Source organism: Cucumis sativus, chromosome 5 (genome assembly GCF_000004075.3).
Source record: "Cucumis sativus cultivar 9930 chromosome 5, Cucumber_9930_V3, whole genome shotgun sequence".
NCBI lineage: Eukaryota > Viridiplantae > Streptophyta > Magnoliopsida > Cucurbitales > Cucurbitaceae > Cucumis > Cucumis sativus.
In genome coordinates, this window is record NC_026659.2 from 26,879,898 (window position 1) to 26,899,136 (window position 19,239).

The 19,239-nt window shown below is 33.3% G+C and overlaps 4 protein-coding genes across 9 annotated transcripts; 1 reads left to right on the forward strand and 3 right to left on the reverse strand.

Annotated features, from left to right (window-relative positions):
* Positions 1–140: 140 nt before the first annotated feature.
* On the reverse strand, positions 141–5,169 carry LOC101209342 (ruBisCO large subunit-binding protein subunit beta, chloroplastic). 3 transcript variants are annotated; one of them, XM_004135087.3, is made up of 14 exons: positions 4,894–5,169; positions 4,678–4,803; positions 4,132–4,269; positions 3,427–3,522; positions 3,026–3,268; positions 2,712–2,946; positions 2,026–2,195; positions 1,778–1,855; positions 1,624–1,695; positions 1,441–1,545; positions 1,162–1,254; positions 969–1,061; positions 615–738; positions 141–531 (listed from the first exon to the last, which is right to left on the reverse strand). In XM_004135087.3, exons 1-14 carry the CDS (start codon positions 5,152–5,154, stop codon positions 506–508), a joined length of 1,860 nt encoding a protein of 619 aa, XP_004135135.2. In that variant the 5' UTR covers positions 5,155–5,169; the 3' UTR covers positions 141–505. The 3 variants fall into 3 exon arrangements, with proteins under 3 accessions (XP_004135135.2, XP_011655733.2, XP_011655734.2); XM_011657431.2 differs by lacking the exon at positions 4,132–4,269; XM_011657432.2 differs by lacking the exons at positions 141–531; positions 969–1,061 and having other exon boundaries at positions 1,087–1,254.
* A 1,444-nt stretch (positions 5,170–6,613) lies between these two features.
* On the reverse strand, positions 6,614–10,559 carry LOC101209095 (basic leucine zipper 43). 4 transcript variants are annotated; one of them, XR_004217081.1, is made up of 3 exons: positions 10,194–10,559; positions 7,380–7,433; positions 6,614–7,164 (listed from the first exon to the last, which is right to left on the reverse strand). XR_004217081.1 is itself a non-coding variant. In XM_031886438.1 (3 exons), the coding sequence occupies exon 1, from the start codon at positions 8,805–8,807 to the stop codon at positions 8,205–8,207; it is 603 nt and encodes a 200-aa protein (XP_031742298.1). In that variant the 5' UTR covers positions 8,808–10,155; the 3' UTR covers positions 6,617–7,164; positions 7,380–7,433; positions 7,667–8,204. The 4 variants fall into 4 exon arrangements, 3 of the variants coding, with proteins under 3 accessions (XP_031742298.1, XP_031742296.1, XP_031742297.1); XM_031886438.1 differs by lacking the exon at positions 10,194–10,559 and adding an exon at positions 7,667–10,155 and having other exon boundaries at positions 6,617–7,164; XM_031886436.1 differs by lacking the exon at positions 10,194–10,559 and adding an exon at positions 7,667–10,155 and having other exon boundaries at positions 6,617–7,433.
* Positions 10,560–17,857: 7,298 nt separating this feature from the next.
* Positions 17,858–19,127, reverse strand: LOC101208854 (serotonin N-acetyltransferase 2, chloroplastic). Its single transcript, XM_004135085.3, has one exon. The coding sequence runs from the start codon at positions 19,091–19,093 to the stop codon at positions 18,509–18,511; it is 585 nt and encodes a 194-aa protein (XP_004135133.1). The 5' UTR covers positions 19,094–19,127; the 3' UTR covers positions 17,858–18,508.
* Positions 18,035–18,399, forward strand: LOC116403978. Its single transcript, XM_031886076.1, has one exon. The coding sequence runs from the start codon at positions 18,107–18,109 to the stop codon at positions 18,251–18,253; it is 147 nt and encodes a 48-aa protein (XP_031741936.1). The 5' UTR covers positions 18,035–18,106; the 3' UTR covers positions 18,254–18,399.
* Positions 19,128–19,239: the final 112 nt, after the last annotated feature.

Below are 19,239 nucleotides of genomic sequence, written 5' to 3' on the forward strand. Positions count from 1 at the left end.
CTCTTCTTCCTATTTTGTGGAAGAGGGTTTGGTTTGTTTTTGAGGAAATGATATTCCCACTGTTGTCTGCTCTGTTTTTTATGAGGAGATTGTTTGTCCTAGTTTGGTTGCTTGATTAATGAATTTTATCTTAGAAAAAAGAATTAAATTAGTACTTAAAATTGATAGATTCGTCATTCTGGATGTAAGATTACAACATTAGTCGGACAAATTTTTTATTGACTTGTGGATGTTCTACTGTAATCAAATGCTCGTCTATGAAGAGAGGGAGGGCATTCTCTCTATAAATTATCACCCTCCTTGTCTTTGACTTTGTTGCTCAACTTGTCTTCTATCAGCAAGTTTATTGCTACAATTTGGGCTACATGCCCTTTTAATGGTGGCTCCAGAGTCTGCAACCATTTGTCTGGTGACTAAAATACCGGGCAGCTGTCTAAAAACAGTACTCCCCTAGAATTCCTTCGGCTTGAGAATACTCCGACATACTTTGATCTTGTCCGTCCAGCTAGAGACCCAATTGTCCGACGCCTCCTATAACATCAAAAGGCAGGCTTGTTAATCAAAACGAATTGATATCAGAGAATAAAGGCATGTATATTGTTTAACCCATTTACCTGAGATTGGCATCGGTGTTCTTCTTGGGATGAGCTGTGATTCCTTCATATCAACTACAACAGCATCGGATGTCAGGAAAGTTTTGGAAACAGAAGCTGCATGCTCCAGGCAACATCTAACAACCTGTCCCAGATTTCAGTAGAGAACTAAAGAGTTAGGACAAGAATTGTTGGCTGATGGAATATATTTTCAATCAACCTCTATCAATCCACATTTTTCCAAGTTCCTTTAGCTGCTAAAAATTTCAGGTTTCACCAAAAGATGGATGCTTTTCTGTAATTCGGAAATCCTTAAAAACTATTTGGAATGGTAAAGCACAGACTGTCAAAGAGCTCTGAACAAAGTTAATAAACCTTTGATGGATCCATGATACCAGCTTTCATTAGATCCTCGTAACGGTCTGTGGCGGCATTATATCCATAATCCAGATCATTGTTACTTAGAATCTGTGAGATAGAAAGTTAATTTTACCATGATTGATTAGCCTCGACAGAGAGAAAAACTGTACACCGTAAATTAGAAGCAAATTCCTTTGTGCACAGCGACCTTATCTATAACAACACTTCCATTGACACCGGCATTTCTCGCTATTAGTTTTGTAGGATAACTCAAAGCCCTTTTGAAAATTTCGGCTCCAACCTGCAGTTGACCAGTGAAATTAATATAAACAAATTAGAGAATCCATCATACGTATTAACGTGATATTCTAGTTGATATGCTAAGTAAAACTAAATTTCCCTGTAATCATCATAATCTAGCAAACTTGATATTTAATATTAGAAAATTATAACAGAAAATTTTGGGGTAAACCGAGAGGGGTAATACCATCTGCTCGTCATTTTCCAGGACATTTTTTATAGCATCCACCTTTGTAGACAGCCTTAAAAGACAACAACCTCCACCAACAACAACACCTTCTTCAATAGCAGCCTACAACAAAGTACAAACATAAGATTATAACTGATATTTGGAACTCATGTTCTCAAGGACAACAGACCAACTGTACACCTTTGATGCATTCAAAGCATCCTCGATCCTTAACTGTCTATCCTTCAACTCAACTTCAGTTTGTGCTCCTACCTACAATTTAGAATATGGACAAAGTGAATGAGTCTGGTGTAAATTGCTAATTCCGGATGATGATAATTGTAAATCATTTGACCTGAATTATTGCAATTCGCCCAGATAATCTTGCAATTCTCTCATTCAATATCTTCTTCGGAAATTTTTCCTCAGTGTTCTGCAGAATAGATAATAGTATGTCACTTGGTGTATTCAACTAAACGTCAAAGCAATATACTTCATCACGGAAATTTATGTTCTTTTATATTACTCAGAAATGGATCCTGCAATGCAGAAAACCTCGAAATGTAGGATATCTCAGCATTAGATAAGGGATGATTCCAGCACCTCCATAAGCTTTTGAATTTGTAAGACCCTTTTCTGAACAGCTTCCCGAGTATTCCCATCTGTAACTATCAGTGTGGAATCTTTTGATATAACAACCTTACAAGCGGAGCCCAATACCTCCTTGCCTGTCTTTTCTAACGTCAATCCATTATCTTCTCTGACCACGGTAGCTGCAAACATATCAAAGAGTTGCACTTCGGATCAAATTTAAGATCAAAATCTTCCAAGAACAAACAGAAAACTACAGGTAAAATGCATTTTCTTTTTATTAACATCATGTAAATAAGCTCAAAGATAAGCTTTGCTCCATTGCATCAAGATGATAGTTTTTTTTTTTTTAATGAAAGATGATAGTATTCAGTTAAATGATGACAATGATGTTATACTTAATTAAATGCATCATCCTTGAAAATCCATGGTATTTCATCCTATTATCATCATGAAATGTCTTTGACTGATTCCCTTTATCTCTGATATACGTTTATGTTGAAATCTCATTGAATGTAGTATTGCACCACTCCATGTATCTATAAATTAGTTGCATTTAAACAGTGCCCTTTTCCTTATTTTTCATCTTTTTTTGGGGGGGTTTGGATTTCTTTCTTTTTTGACTTGCAGATGGTTTTAGAGTTAAGAAAAATGGGGAAAGCACAAGGACTCAAAACTCTCTTCTAATAATCTGCTACCTCCAGTTAAAGTGGCTATGTCATCTAAATAGTGACTCTTGCGCTCGCCAAAGGCAGGAGCCTTGATAGCGGCTGCCTTCAGCACACCTCTAAGTTTATTCCTAATTACTGGAGCCAGAGCTTCCGGCTCAATGCCCTCTGCCAATATCACAATTGGGTATTTCTCTTTCACTGCATTGTCCAATATTTTAAACATCTCCTTTGGATCTGAAATTTTTTTGTCGACCAACAGTAACTGCAACCAAAAATCCCCATTTCTAAAGATTACGTTTTTATATAAAAGAAAAACATATTATTTAAAGTCCGGTTGCTACCTTGCACTCATGGAATTCTACTACCATCTTCCTTCTATCAGTCACGAAGTATGGGGATAAATATCCACGATCAAATTGCATCCCTTCAACAATTTGTAAACTATTATCCACACTCTTCCCTTTTTCAATTTGGACGACTCCCTTCCATCCAACTTGACGAAAGGCATCTGAAACCAAACTTCCCACAGCATAATCATTCCCTGCGCTAACTGCGGCCACGTGTGCTATCTCGTGGTCTTCAACCTACAAGTTTGAAATATGTAGCAGTTGAATAGATCAATGACAAACTGTAAGTAGACTACCGCTTGCGGCTAAAATTGATACTTTGTCTTTTCATTCACAGTGAAGCACGTCTCAAGGTTTTGAACCTTCCACACTGAAAGAAGCATAACCTTACTTACCTCTCTTGACATCAATTTCAGCTCAGAAACTAGTGCTTTTGCAGTCTTCTCAATCCCACGTGCAATTTGAACAGGATTCATGCCAGATGCAATAACCTACAAAGTGCATTTTATTATTAGTGCTTAAAAACTGGCCAGACTATTAATTGTGGTGAGAAAAATAGTTAAAATAATTTATTGTTCTTTCATAGTACAGAAAACCTCATCGCTGCATATGATAGAGACTGAAAGCTAGTTTCATCAAACAACCCAATATCTAAACACCAATAGTCCTAGGAAATCTCAAAGTTAATCCAAACCAAGAGTCAAAGATTAACTAGTTTGGCCATTAATCAGCCCAGTTATTAGGCTATTTGCCCAAGTCATTAGACTGAGTCCAATAACAGCATCACTATAGAAAATTTACATTGTGGGGGTGTGTATGTGTAACTTGAATATTTTAGATATTTAAATCATAAATCGTGTACCAATAAATTAAATATAGAAAAAATAATAATCAATATGAAATTTAAAATTTAATTATTTATAATATACAAAATTTGTTTTGTTTTTTACATGGTACGTTCATTCGTCTTTTTAATAATGAATTACAAGTTATTGAAAACTTCGTTAAATGTTAAAATCGGGTACGGTATTCCATTGTCCAAATAGCAGTACTAGTTGTTTTAGACGACTGATATTCATGCATGGAATTCCATTGACTACCTTCATACCCTCAGCAATCAATCCTTGGGCAAGAACGACAGATGTAGTGGAACCATCACCAGCAAGGTCATTCGTCTTAGCACCAGCTTGTCTCACCAATTTCACCCCAACGTTCTCTAAAGGGTCTTCCAGCTCAATCTAGCTTTCCAACCAGATCATAATCAAATTCCAAAAGAATAATCTTAGTTTAGAGGATACACAAGAGAATTTACAGATGACCTTGAATAAGTACTTGTGTCATCATTCATAAGCCTAGACATGCTGAATTTTGCAAGGGGATTTTCAAACGAATTTCTTTCCCTTTTATCACTGATCCCAAAGTTATATTATACATAAACTTATCATCAAAAACAATTTCAGTTTACATTAAGTTGTCAAGGTACTATACACCTTTACTGAACTGTTTAAAAGAAATCCCCAAGCTGGCCAATGGCCCATACAGTCATAGATATCAAGAAAAAAAATCTCATTGTGATTCTTCACCGCATAAGAGAAAGACATTAACCAAAAGATTCATAAAAAAGAGGGGGGAAAAAAATAGAATACCTCTTTCAGGACGGTTTCACCATCGTTGACGATCTTGGGCGGTCCATATTTATTCTGAAGCACCACATTCCTCCCCTTCGGTCCCAAGGTAATACCCACCAGCTCCGCTACCAAATTAACTCCGACCTGTTCACCAAAATCAACCTGTTCAATCATCGAACAAAAGCAAAACCCTTGGGGCAAAGAAACAACAAGTGCTTAGTCCGAGTACGTAACCTGAAGTTTTTTAAAAGTAGAGCCATCGTGGTTGAAGTAAAGGTCCTTGGGCGGAGGTTTGGGGGTGGAGTTCAACGCAGGAGGCAATGAAGACGGCGGTTTGTTTGGAAATGGTAATGATTTTGGTTTCGTTCTTGATGTTGATATTGGATTGGTAAAAGATAGTGGAGAAATGGGAGTGGGAGAAGACGCCATAGTTCTGGTACTCGCAGTGAAGGATGAAGATAAGAGGAAGATATGCCGGCGAATGGGAGTAGCCATTAGCTATTAGCCAAGCGGGAAATATCTGTACGGCTTGTTTTGGCGCGATTATGGGTCCGTCAATTAACGGAAAACTGACTTCTTTTTCTTTTCCCTTTATCTTGATGACTTAATTACAGTTTGTTTAGTTATTATAATGTTTGTACTTTCAATTAATTATAAAATTTAGTGCTTAATGCTTATTATTATTATTAGATGAATGTTGATTTTGATAAAATAAATATTTAATTATTTATTAACAATGTTTCCTATACGCTTTGAAAATACAATCACATCTGATTTGAAAATCAGTTGACTATTACGAGAGAGTGTTAGAAGGTGTAGAACTAGTGAACCTGTACCATATTTTAGAGAAGAGGCAATAACGAGCAATGAAACTCGCATATAAATCTATATGAGAAGTAATGAATTAAATTTAAAGTTTATCAACAACAACAATACTTGAACTAAAATTTTGAAAATAAATGAGCTAAAATTGTATAAAATTGAATATTTTCTTTAATATGTACAGTGAGTGGTTAAGAAATAATATTGGTGACTCAAGTAAGCATAACTCAACTAGTACTATGACATAATACCAACTTCAATATTCAATAAACTGTAAGACCCCCAATTATCCATACTTATAGGAGGAAGGGTAGAAAAGTAACTGCACAGGGAATTATTATGGAGAAATGATTGGAAGGACGTTCTGAGTGGTAGGGCCCACTGGGCTGAGGAATATGTGAGTCTATAAATAGGATTATTAGGTTGGAGTAGCTAGGGTATTTTTATCTTTTAGGAGGTAGGGCTACAGCAGCCACCAGGGTCTCTTAAAACCAAGAGGCTGGTATGATCTTTTCTGCATTTTTCCTTGTTGTTTCTTGTTATTTCTTTTCATCTTGTGAATCTGGATCATTTGGCTTTATATATAAATAAAGTAAACCAGAGTACCGCCTCTGTTTAAGCCATTTATACAGTCCTTTCGGTCTAAATTATTGTTAGTATCCTAACATAAACCCTCCTATTATTACCAGAAAAATATATATATGAAACCAAATAAAAATAAATATGATAACGTGATATGCATATTTGTGATATTTCAAAAAAATACTAATATTTGTGAGCTATGAGACTAATGAACAGAACTGTCTCCGACAAGAAATGTAAATTTAAATGGTAAAATTGTAAATATAACCATCATATTTAGAGATAGAGCACAGTCCAAAAGAATTTATTCAACTCCTAACATCAACTACGATCACATCCACGTTGTAAGAGTTTATTAATGATAAGATTATATTATTAATAAAAATTTATCATTTATAGGTTTCACTATATTTATAATTTTTTAAAAATATCTCTGCACATTCGAATAATTCCATTCCCAATATATTACAGATAGTAATTATTATTTGTTATTTATATTTTAAATGGAAACAAACTTCTTGATTGAGTTAATGAAACGAGGATAAGAATCAAATTACAAACAAAGATACAATAGTAGAAAGAGTTAGAGGATCAATTGAAGAACCGTGCGTCTCAACAAGTTCAGCATGCCCATAGCAGTCTAAGCAAGACCAAATACAAGGTCAAGCTATCATCGACAATGGACAAGGAATACAAAAGAAAATACAAAGATTCAACAATACAAATTCAAATACAGCATCAATAACGGTAATTTGGAAAAAATAAAAGCACTCCAGTTTACACAAAAGCAATTTTTGAGAACATGTGTTTCATTTCGCGGCCATTGGGCTGTATATCATATAAGTATGTCAACAAATATGATCATCATGTCGGATCCTTAATCCTTATCCATTAAAATCAGATCTATTTTGCTCTAGGATATGATCCGATTTCAATCTTCTGGCAGAAAACTGGCTACTGTTTTACCCTCCACATAGCAGCAGTAATGAAGAAACCTTCGTTTAAGAAAGCTGTAGAGAGGGGATGAATAAGGAGATTGTGATAGGATTTCCCTATCCAAATCCATCAAGTTGTTCTCGGTATTTGGAGCCAAATTTGATTCTGAAAGATGCCAAATCAGACAAAAGGGAAAGAAAATTTGACAGCAAATGACAGTAAAGTAGAGAGGGTTTAATCGTACTACGGCGGCAACAGAACATTGTAGTTGAGAAATAAAATAAAGGGTGAGAGCAATGTGATGTGATCATGCAACAGCAATTGTCAATGTAAAAAAGGAAAATGAAAAAAAAAAAAGTTGTTTACTGTTCAGCCACCACCTGAAACGTCACCTCTGATCAAGACAATTCCTTATGGTTGATTAACAGTGCCGCCTGAAATGTTTCAATTTTAACACCAAGGTTACGCAACAAATTCTAATACCACATCTAGCGATGGAGAAAGGGAGAGGAAAAAAGAGAGTCAAATCCTTTCTTTTGAGGTTTTTGCGTGATTGAACAGTATAATTAAGATATAAACTGTTAAGCTTGATTGTTTAAATCAGCTTCCAAAATTTCTTTTTTTTTAAAAAAGCAAGGTAATAGGGTGTTTTTGTATTAGTGGATACCATTTTCAAAAGTTTGGCCTCTTATGGTATTCATTTCAATGATGAGCCACTAACAGCAGCGCCCTCCACCATGACTTGTCCTATTGTGCCCCTCTTATTTTGTGCAGAATTTTGGCTGTTTTTCCACCATAGACTTTGCTCACTGGACATAAATCTTACTTCCTCTGTTATATTGTTTCCTGTTTCTTATCCATTTCTCCCTCTGGTGGAACTTTAATGATGTAAGCTGGTGGGGTTTTAAAAGGAAAATTATGAAGTTATGATTCAGGCATCCATGATCTAAAATGATTATATCATTTTCAGGTACTTTGGCTCATCCAGCTTCATTATGTATATGCGGCGGGCAGAGAGTACTTTGTTTCATGAATGCAATTTTAACAGATACTGAGTAGACTTCGGATTGAACCTATGGTTGAAAATTGAAACAATCTTATTCTAGTACTGATCTCATACAAGCTCAAGGCAAAGACTAATGACTAATCAGAAAACTAGATAAAAAGAACTAGAAGTTCTTATCAGAGAGTTAAAAGATTTATCCTCAATGGAGTAGGTTATCTATGGAGTTGGCGATGGACTGGCATGATGAAGATTCAGCTCTGAGATGTGCAGTGTTGCAGGGAATATCTTCGAGGATACTCAAGCAAGGAGTGTAAGGGCTGCCAATTTGCAGGTCAGTGAGCATCTGACGAAGGTCGGAGGCTTCTTCCTTGAGCCTGGCATTCTCCAAAAGAACCTTTTCGTGGTTATCAGATACATGGTTCAACTTGTCTATCAGTTTATGGTTCTCAGTGCGAAGCCGAAGTACCTGAGACCAAAGCTCATCAAGGTGCTTCTGTTTTCTCATCCGCGATCTACGAGCTGATTCTCTATTAGAAATCATTCTCCTCTGCTTTCTTTCATCAATAATACTCTTCTGTTGTTCCTCTGCATCATCAGATGTTGAGTTGTAGCTAAAACTTGAGGATTGTTTAAGGAATTCATGGCTGGGATGGGGGACGTGAGACATCGGGAGGTTGCCTAAGAAGCCATTGAAATGATGGAGAGTTTGAAAGCTATTCTGCATCATGTCAATGTTTGAAGGAAATTGAAAAGAGTTTTCGGATGGAAAAAACTGGATGCCAGATATTTCACCAGGAAGCATATTTGGAATTCTTTTGATAGTGGTGGCTTCAGAGGGTTTGTCTAGCAGATTACTGATGGTAAGACAAGGAATACGAGCAGGAGGACTGATGGGTTTTTATAGGATGATAAAGTTGGAAAAGTGGGCCAATTTAGCAAAGTAAAGCTACAGTTGTTAGGAGGCTTACATGAGCATAAGGTTTAAACAAATTATTACAATGACCCTATTAGTGTGCAGCTCTAGTGCTTTTATATGGTGCTTGATATGCAACTAATGTGGATATAAACACGCGCAGGCACATATGGCATATACATATATGCTCATAAGTGACAGAAGAAATCATGTCATGGGTGAAACAATTCAAAAGTTAAACAAAAGATTAATGGTGATAAAAGTCAATCTCAGGCGAGAACTTTTCCTTTAGGATTCTCACCGCCAGACTACAGAAGCATAATGCATTAAACTCAAGCAGCCAATAACACCTGACCTTATGAACCAATGACGTAGTAAAAGTTAATACAAAAAGGCAAATTCTCAAGTAACAATTTTTAAGTTCTGATAACCAATTTAATTAGACTTCTGATGACTCATTAAGCACTGAAAATATTGGGTTGGAGGGACCCATTTAGGTTGTTTGCATCATTTACCTAAATCGCTGCTTCATCTATTTCTCTTAAGCATTTCATCAAAGACCTTGTCTGTGAAGTATATGCATAAAACCATACCAAAAATTTGGCTTTGCGTTGGCTACCATTCCATTCATATTGATTGGCTGTGGTTGCATTTTTCCCTTTTTGTTTCATTCACTTGCATGCGTCATAACAAGAAATACTAAACCTTGTCCTAAACTTGGATGTGTTCTTTCAACGTTGAAAAAGCATAATTGTTGTACCGTATACCAACCCAATAAAAAAGAAAAACTTGGATTAAAAAAGTCGTGTCAATCTTCTTCCTCTCCACCCATTTATCATACTTAAAGTAATAAAGTCGAGAAACTCCAAAAGGAACAGAAAAATTGCTCTTAATGTCATAAGCTCCAATGTTATCCAAATGATTATTTAAGCACACGACTCCACCAAGTGTCCGCAATAGCACACCTAAGTCAAGCTTTCCCATAGTTCTAACAATAAATTATTCACATAAATACTTTAATCCAAAATTTTCCCATTTGCATATCCAATCCTTCCTCTTCTTTTCGCCTCTTCTACTTGAAACCCACTTGCAAATTAGTTTAGTTTACAACAAAGATTAGATCAAAAAGTTGATAGCAATTAACAAAGTCTCGTATGACCTACTTTACGAAACCAAACTTTTTTTTTCCCTCCATACAATTACTAAACTAATCGGAATTTCATGGAAAGATAAAACAGGACAGAATATATAATTGTTGTTAAAACAATTACATACCTTCTTTTTTGGTTGGATAAGAGCGTGGGAGAAAGGGTTTAAAGTTCAGTGTCACATCGAATCCAGATGTAAGTAGAAGAAGTGAATTGGAGGTCGCAGTTATGAAATGAAGATGTAGTTATTTAATCGGTGGCCCTTTTTGTTTCCTTTTTAAACTGGAAAATCAGCTTCCAACTCCATTGTTGTAATCAATTGCTTCAAGGATTTGGACGAACAAGATGAAGACAAGCGTACTTCAACAACTTTAAAACATCAATTACATATCGTACTCCAATGCCTTCCGTTCCTCTCCAAAGTGGTCTGCTTAAACAATCTTTTCATGTTTGCCCTTTCTTCCTTTAATTAAATTTTTTTTTTTTGTTGTTACGTGTACGTTCTAGTTCTAGTTCTAGCTCTATACTTTGATAAAAAAATTTATCCTAAATTTAATTTCTATAGTTTGATAAAATTTATAGAGTATTTGGCTCACCAAGTTGAAGTAAGTTGTATAATAATATACTAACTTTAAAGCAAAACTTCCCCGACTAACTCCATCAACCTATTCTCGACTTCCATAATTGCCATAACGTCAACTTCAACTATCAATTTCAAACTTTGACAATTCCATTGATGACAACTATGTGATCAATTTTGGACTCCAACAATCACTCCACGTGACATCTCAAACATTGTGTAACCAACTGTAGCAATCATAGGTGTGTTGGCATCCATCAACAATTTTCCTGCGACCAACTTCGATGACCAATTTTGGTCTCTAGTTTTGTGTGCATGCTCAAATCATACGTTCTATCACTGATTAAGTGCTTTGTAGGATGATTGATTGTATAAATAAATCATATGTTCTAGTAACTCTCTCCACTCCAAACATGTATTTTATAATTTCGGTTCTTATACTGCAAACGTCAGTCGAGCTCAACTCATGTTTGGCTTCACTCTTTTGTCTTGATACTTTTTCGTTATTTAAAGTGAATTTTCATTAAAAAAAATTGTTAATTTATAGTGTTTTTGTTATATATAATAAAATATGTGGATACATTCTCAAAATTCATACTAAAATTAATAAACATTTTTTTTAAACAATAATAAACTAGTAGTAAGATTAAATTTAAGATTTATACATAAATTGAAAAAACTTTAAAATCTCATAATCAATATTTCAACCAAACAATATTTTTTATCGAAAAAAATATTTGTTAAATTTGGACTAAAATTACACAATTTAAAGCATAATAACTAAATATAAAATCCAAAAAAGTGGAATAACCAAAACAATATCTTAAATTAAATTAATATATTTTAAATTTAATTTGATAACTATTTTAGTTTTTAGTTTTTTAAATCAATATTATAATCACTTCTTCCACTCCAAAAGATAATGCTTTCTTATCAACTTTTTCATTAACATTTTTAAAAATGAACCAAATTTGAACTAAAAGAAATAGGTTTTAAAATTTAACTAAAAATTCAACTTTTCCGATTAAGAAATATTTGAATCAATAGTCACAAGAATGAAAGAAAACAAACTTAATTTCGAAGTCTAAAAACAAAAACCAAACAGTTACACTCGTAATATTCTATCAAATAATTAAGAAAAATAGTATATGATATACTTTATACATTTAAATTTTAGAATATTTATAGTTAATTATAGCATAAATAATTTAATCTACGAATTCACCTTCTATATGTTGCTAGTAATTAGAATGTCATTTTATAAAATAACATATTCATATATATATTATTATATCATATACTTGCATTTATTTTATTTTTTCTTTTAGAGAACTAAACACTATTATAAAACTTTGAGATTTTCATCTAAAATTTTAAAACTAAACCTTAAACAACCAAAATGAGAAAACTACTCAATGATCATCTTTGAAATTATTTTGATGTATAACTTTTTTTGGACTGAATTTCAAAGATATGTCAATTTGAAAATAGTCAAATTGTACCATAAAAACATGACTAGAGGTCTATGATCAATGTACCCACTTCTTTTGTTTTCTTGATAAGACTTCCACCATTTTTACACTTTTTAGGTCTAATACTATAATTATATTATATGTGAAAATCTCATATTTTCAATTCATTAGGTTATAATTTCGCACTATCGATGTCCCTAATCATGTTAGAATAATACACATAGTTATTCCTAACACGATACGTTAAAGAAAATATAACAGTAGACTGTTAAGTTTACAAGGAACGAATCGTCAATCATAATCAAAGACCCTTCTAAAATGGCTATTCAAATAAAAAAAAACCTCAACAACTTGTATATCAACATAAAACACTTAATTTTGAATATGTTACGTTAATTTCGAAATCGATTCAATTTTCTCAATTCACATATTGTATAAGAAAAAAAATTATAATTTCAAAATTGGTGTAAATAGCTTGTCAATATACTATGCTACGGAAAAAAACAAACTTTTTGTGTTTGTCCATATCGATTTTTCCACATTGAGTATTTTGACGTAATTCAACCACTAATTTTGTGGTCTATAAACAAAATTTAAATACATATATTAGTCCATTTAGAAATAAAGGAGACGTCACTTCACCAATAGACACTTTCTTTTTGGTGCTGTATTTTTAGCAAAATGTTCTTTGATTACAATCATTTTCCAACAAATTTTTATCCGTTAATAGCTTTTGTTAATTTTTAAAACCGATGACGTTAGATAGTTAACATCGAAAAGTCGTACACAAAAATTAATTTGTTCGACATTTTAACCTACAAATTTATTATGTTAAATGTAAATTCGTCGACCTTATAAAATTACATGGACATGTAGGCTTAAATTGAGATATTTTGAAGAGTTGGTGCTGCATTGGTCGCGGATGGGCGTGGCGTGGCGTAAAGGGAACCTCAATAAGCGGCGTGGGCAGTGGCCAGTGGGCAGTACTCGCGGCCTTTCTCGTGTGTGTATCAATTCATGGTTTGTTAGAAGCAAAGCGTTTAATGCCAATAATTGAGGAAAATAAAGGACGATGAAAACAGGGATATAAATGGTGGGTTTTTTAGTTGATTTGATTGAGTTTCTTTATAACGACATCCAGTCAAATCATTCTAAAAACTCCAACAACACTTTACAAAAACAGTACTTTCATTTTTCTTTTTCAAGTCAAATCTTTTTTTTTTTTAATCGTACACTTTCACAAGCTTAAATCCATTGAAAGCAATCATTTTTTTTTTTTTGTAAATAATTAAATGTATTATTAACAAGATACCAATGATGTGTAAATTGTAATACACTAGTTTTAAATATGCACGAGAGTATAAAAGTATTACGGTTGTATTTGTGATGAACTTTCTTTGAAATTTAGCAAAAAAAAAAAGACTCATACGGTGGTTAAGAAAGGATGAAAATTAAATTATAAAATAGATCACTAAAGGTATTATCTAATCGAATTTGAAAATAATAAACTCATTTTCAATCAATATTGAATATAACAATAATAACAACGACAACCATTCAAACATAGTTAAGTGTTATGCAATGTTTATAAATCAAATGATCGTAATCTTATTTGGCATATAGTTTTACAAAATATGTTTTTTATAATTATTTCTAAACTTTTTGTTAACATTTTATTTCCATCGAAAACTTCCTAATCCCTATATTTTTTTTTCCTATTCCTAGAGATCTCCTAGATTTAGTCTACAACAACAACCTTCTTTTCAACATATTCATGTTGTTTCTTCTTTCAACAATGCATGGTGACAACCTCTTGACATATAGAGTTTTGGTAAACTCAAAAGAAGAAAAGTGCAAACTTACTACTAATAATAGAAAATCGAATAAAAAGTTCTAATAATGACAAAATTAGGTTAGAAAGCTTTATTTTAAAAGAGAATCTTAAATCACAAATCGAATAAAAAACTTAAATTAACGAGTGAAAATGTATATTAATTAGAAAGAACGTAGAAAATTATGAATTGACTCGAAAGTAAAGTAAGTTGGTAAATGAAAGTGAATTATATAGATTAAAAATTATTTAATAAAGAAAGATAAAAGAGAAAGAAGATGGGAACAGGATGGTGGTGGTGGTGTTGAAGGGGATGATTTGAAGGCGGTTGTAACGCGGAAGAAGAAGGGTGTGTAGCGTAGAGTGGCGATGGGCAATGTGCAATGGGCAGTGGGGGGGGATGGGGAGTGGGGAAGTGGCAGCCACAAACAAAATGTACGAACAAATCCCTGTACCTACGTCCACTGTCTCCATTTAAACAGCCCCCTCCACCCCCCTCTTTCCTTTTCTTTTTTCCCTCCTCTAATTTTCATTCCAAAAATTATTCCAAATCACAAATTTTTTTTAATATATTTTAGTTCATTTTGATGTAATAAAACAAAAAAAATATATATGAAAATGTTTTCAAAAGTTACTATAAAACTGTTATACATAACAATTATTTTTCTCTAAAAAGAAAAATGATTAAATTGACTAAATTGATATATCAATATTTTGATTATTGACTTTTTTATTTTTTTCTTCTTCTTCTTATCTTCACTCTCCTCCTCTCATTTCCTCCCCTTCGGGGTTTTGACCATTCCATATTTAATTTATTCAAATGGATTGTACGGATTTATCAAGTGTCGGCCATATTCCATTCCAAGATAACGGATACACAATCTACCTTTTCTTATTTTCTCTCTTTTTCATTTTTACATTTATGCTCTAACGTTAAATTTCTAAAAAATTACTCTTCAACTAAATATACGTGTGTGTGTTCGTTTTCTGTATGGGATGAGTTTTACCAAGATTTGTCTTTGACGAAACAAGAATTACATGTTGAAAAATGAGGTCAAAGTCTCAAATCGATTAAATAAATAGTCTATTTTGGTATGAGACATTTTGGAGTGGTACTAAAAGCAAAACGTAAGAGTGTATGTTCAAAGTGGACAATATCATATACAATTGTGAATATATTTGAGTACCGAAAGTAGGTAATTGTGTGATACTCAAAGTGAACGCTATTATTATATTATTTGTGGAGATGTTTGGTGGACCTGTTGTCTTAACAAATGGAAAAAAAATGTATGAGTATATGATATTCAATTTTAAAAATAGCGTGACCATAACTTAGAATAATATGATAATCTAAATCCGTGTTGTAGGTTAACATATATATCCTATCAATGTCTTAGTTTTTGTAATTCTAAATAACTTATACTCTAGAGGAAATTTTTGAAACATTCGAAAAATTTCATGGATAACAATATTTCTTAAACAAATAAGAAAGTTGAGAACTGTTTTCTTTATAAATTACGTTATAAGGTGTGTGAATAAATGAATTTACTTTTTCCTCTTTAATTAACACATATATATGTGTGTGTTCTTATTAATTATTTATCTACCATGACATTTAGTTATGGAATGATTTTTCACACAATACATACGTGTGTGAGTGTATGCACACACAGTTTTTCTTTTATCTCAAATTAAAGTTTAATTAGCAATGAATGAATGAATTAAGAATATTATAATATGAATGGGTGTGGATATGCAAGTTTTGATTTAGGAATTTTATATAATATATAGTACAAAACCATAGCTTAAACGCATGTAATTTGGTATTCAATATTGGTTAAGGTTTAAATCCACTTGCGTTTGGCATTTGTGGCTGAGGTTATCTTATTTTCCTTTTTCGTGCGTACACGTAACACATATATCAATTATATATATATATAATTTGTTCATATACAAAAAGAAAATATCTATTATTTATAACCAATCCCTATTAAAAATCTATTTTTAAAAAGGCAAGACAAAAATAATTCTATTCAAACCTCTTTTGTGTCATTGTTATATAAAAAGTTTGATGGGAATGGTTTCAAGATTGACACTTTTAACCTCGATATGAACCACAAGTTTCTTGGTCATTTGAACCATAAGATTGCACAACTTTAACACAAGACCTTTCCTGAACCATCTGTTTTGATATATATCATCTTAAAGGCACCACCAGTTGGCTTAAAAAGTATTTAAGACAGTGAGTGAAGAAACATTTAATAATATATCATCTAATATCTAACCATTATTGAGCTTCAAGATGTGTATAAGATGGAAAAATGATATGTGAATAAAGAAAATTTTGAGTTAAAGTGAGCTTAATTCAACGATAATTTTTAGTATTTTAAAATCTCTCTAATAAGAAACAAGTGTATAACAGTAAATCAGTAAAAATATTTAAATCATTATAGCATGAGGTGAATATTATAGTCTTAAATAATTTTTACCCCAGACGGTCTCTTAAGAGTATTTGAAGAAACAAGTAAAGTCGTTTAGTATGTGAGAGTTGTTAGGGCGGTAGAAAGTTGTTTAATGTAATTGAAGGCAATCATAAATTAATTATATATCGTAGGAGCTGCTTGGTAGTTGGTGGTAAGGTATTAAAGGGGAAGAGCTTGTTGCCGAATTGGCAACCACTAGAGGTGCCACTCAATGATCAATCTACATCTATCAAAGCACAATCATCAATTCTCACATGTTCTCACTATAATTTTAATACTCATAAGATTTATGAAATAGCTATAGATAAAAATAAAACCTCCCTTGAAAAGGACATTCCTCAACTTCTGGTCATTTGTTTTATTCATTTCTTTATTTAGTACTCAACCTCTATGGGGGCAAGTTTTCATAAAATAAAAAAGGATTGATTTTATTCCCATGTCAAGAATTAAAAAAGATCTGAAGAAATGCATATAGAGAAACACTATTTTTTATGAGATAAAAATAATTGTTCTCAAGTTTAATAATTTTACTCTTCTTTTTCCTTAAATTGGGTTAGATTGATAAAGTACAATGTTTTCTCCCATCAATTTAACACATAATTGAAAAAATAACAAAATGTAATTTGTAGTTTAAAGTATTCAAATTATAAATAACTATATCTTATATTAAACATCAAAACGTATAAATAATAAAAGTAGTAAAACAATTATAACTCAACTAATTTACAAATGTATTAACGATTAAAGAGTGTATAACTCAAGTGACATCAAGATGTTAACAACTAAACGTTTATAGTTTAAAGTTATTTGGAACAAACTATTACAAATTAGAGGAGAAACAAAAATAAGATTGTAAAGAAGATGAGATTGAAAATTGTTACAAGAGAAATTAATTTTGTATACTACAAAATGGAACTCAAAACATTGAACTTAGATTAGATTGCATCACAAATTAATTCAAATATAGACTTCCTACTTCGTTTACGTATAAAAATCACTGTTTCTAAGCATTTGATGTAATGGGCCGGTGCGGGGAAAATGGAGTTGGGGGTCCAATGTGAGGCCAAGTCTTTAGCATCTTTTCTTGTAGAAAATATAAAAATTTATTCTAGATTTTTTTTCATGAGTAAAAATACGTTGATAAATACATTTATAAAAATTCTAACAAGTAAGGAAGGGAAAAAAGAATACATGTTGTATGTAAATTGAGTTATTTAGATCCTTACAACTATCTTTTCCTTTTGTTGTTTAAATTTTACCAATTATTTTATGATCAATGTGCATAGATACACTTAAAATACTATTTTAGTCTCGTTAGTTTCAATTTTAATATTTTTAGTAAAATCTTAAATTTAGTAAATTGAGTATTTAAAGATGGGTAAAATAAAATAATATTTTAACAATTTATTTGGATGCAAAGCTTAATTTCATTAAATTAATAAGTGAAGTATAAAAAAAGTAAAATTATATAATCTAATATTACATACCAAGAGACAAGAAATAGAGAGAGGGGTGAAGGAAGAAGTCGACACGTAGAAATCAACACTGATTTCCACCGCAAAGCTCTAAGGCGTGTCGAGATTTTGCTGCCTCTTTGTTAATGGCTACGGGCTTTTTGCTTTTTGTTTTTACTCTCATACGCAGGATATCAACTTGAAGAACAGGGAGAAGAAGATGATGATGATCGGTTTCAGCATTCAAGGCCTATTGGATTTGTTCGTCGCCGGAATTTCTCTCGCCATCGGTTTGGGAATTTTTGCACTTATTGCTTCCATTCTTTGTTCTGCTGCTTTCTTGAACTGTGCCAAGGATGTTTCCTAATTGGTGGTACGCTTTTCTCAATTTTCATGGGAAGCCTGTTCTGATTCTTTCTTCGTCTGTTTGATCTGAATCTTGGAGAGTAATTTTGATTTGGTTGCAATGGTAACAGAAATGGCTAGTTGAATTGATTGGTTGTTTTGTTTGTTTCTTTTTTTCCGAGTGCGAATGCTTAGGTAATTAAACTTTGATTTGATGAAAAGGAAGGGAATGGCGAGAAAACGATCTGGATTCAATTGGATTCGAGCAATTCTGTAATTAGTTTTTCTTTTTCTTTCTTGAATACACCATTCCACGGATTCCATCCGGATCCGCGACGAACCCTAGAGGTCTGTAGAACCCTAGAACGCGAGGCTCTGAATACAATGCGATATTGGAAATGCCTTTACGAAGAAGGTCTTCGATAATCCTCTCGATCACGGCTTTCCCCAAACCAAGCCCTTGGAAGGAAGGATCCACCACCACATCCCATATAATCGCGTTGAACACACCGTCGCCTGTAGCCCTAGCGAACGCCACCGGTCGTTGCGTTTTACCGTATTGGATCCACAGCAAGGCGTCGGTATTCTCCAACGCGACCCTGATCTTGTCTGGATCGCGTTTGGGGAATCCTACGGCGGCAAAGACCGAGTTCAGATGGTCGAGGTTGAGGTCGGAGACGGTGCGGTGAAGCACGAAGCCGCGGGATTCGAGGTCCCTGTCGGAGACGCTGTAGCTAGAATTCGCCGGCGACGCTTGAGCGGAGATGGAGACGGCGACGTAACGAGGATGGGGGGAGATGGGGTTAGTGAGACGAAGGGAGGAGAAGGAGAAAGGGGCGGAGGTGATGGCCGGAAGTAGCATTGTTAGAGGAAGTTAGAGAGGAGAAGAAGAAGAAGAAGACGGAGAAATGGGAGAGAAGTAAACGTTATCTGAAAATGGAAGGTTTGATTGGTGTTAAGGGACGCCATGGAAGGGTTGGAAGTTTGTGGTGATAATGGAGGCTTCGT

Coding starts and splice junctions, on each gene's coding strand:
- LOC101209095 (XM_031886438.1), bottom strand. CDS start 8,807: ATGCTTCCTGGTGAAATATCTGGCATCCAGTTTTTTCCATCCGAAAAC.
- LOC101208854 (XM_004135085.3), bottom strand. CDS start 19,093: ATGCTACTTCCGGCCATCACCTCCGCCCCTTTCTCCTTCTCCTCCCTT.
- LOC116403978 (XM_031886076.1), top strand. CDS start 18,107: ATGATGATGATCGGTTTCAGCATTCAAGGCCTATTGGATTTGTTCGTC.
- LOC101209342 (XM_004135087.3), bottom strand. CDS start 5,154: ATGGCTACTCCCATTCGCCGGCATATCTTCCTCTTATCTTCATCCTTC. Junction 4,270..4,677: donor GTGAAACCGTCCTGAAAGAG/GTATTCTATTTT, acceptor TTGGAAAGCTAG/ATTGAGCTGGAAGACCCTTT. Junction 1,696..1,777: donor GGCGAATTGCAATAATTCAG/GTCAAATGATTT, acceptor TCTAAATTGTAG/GTAGGAGCACAAACTGAAGT.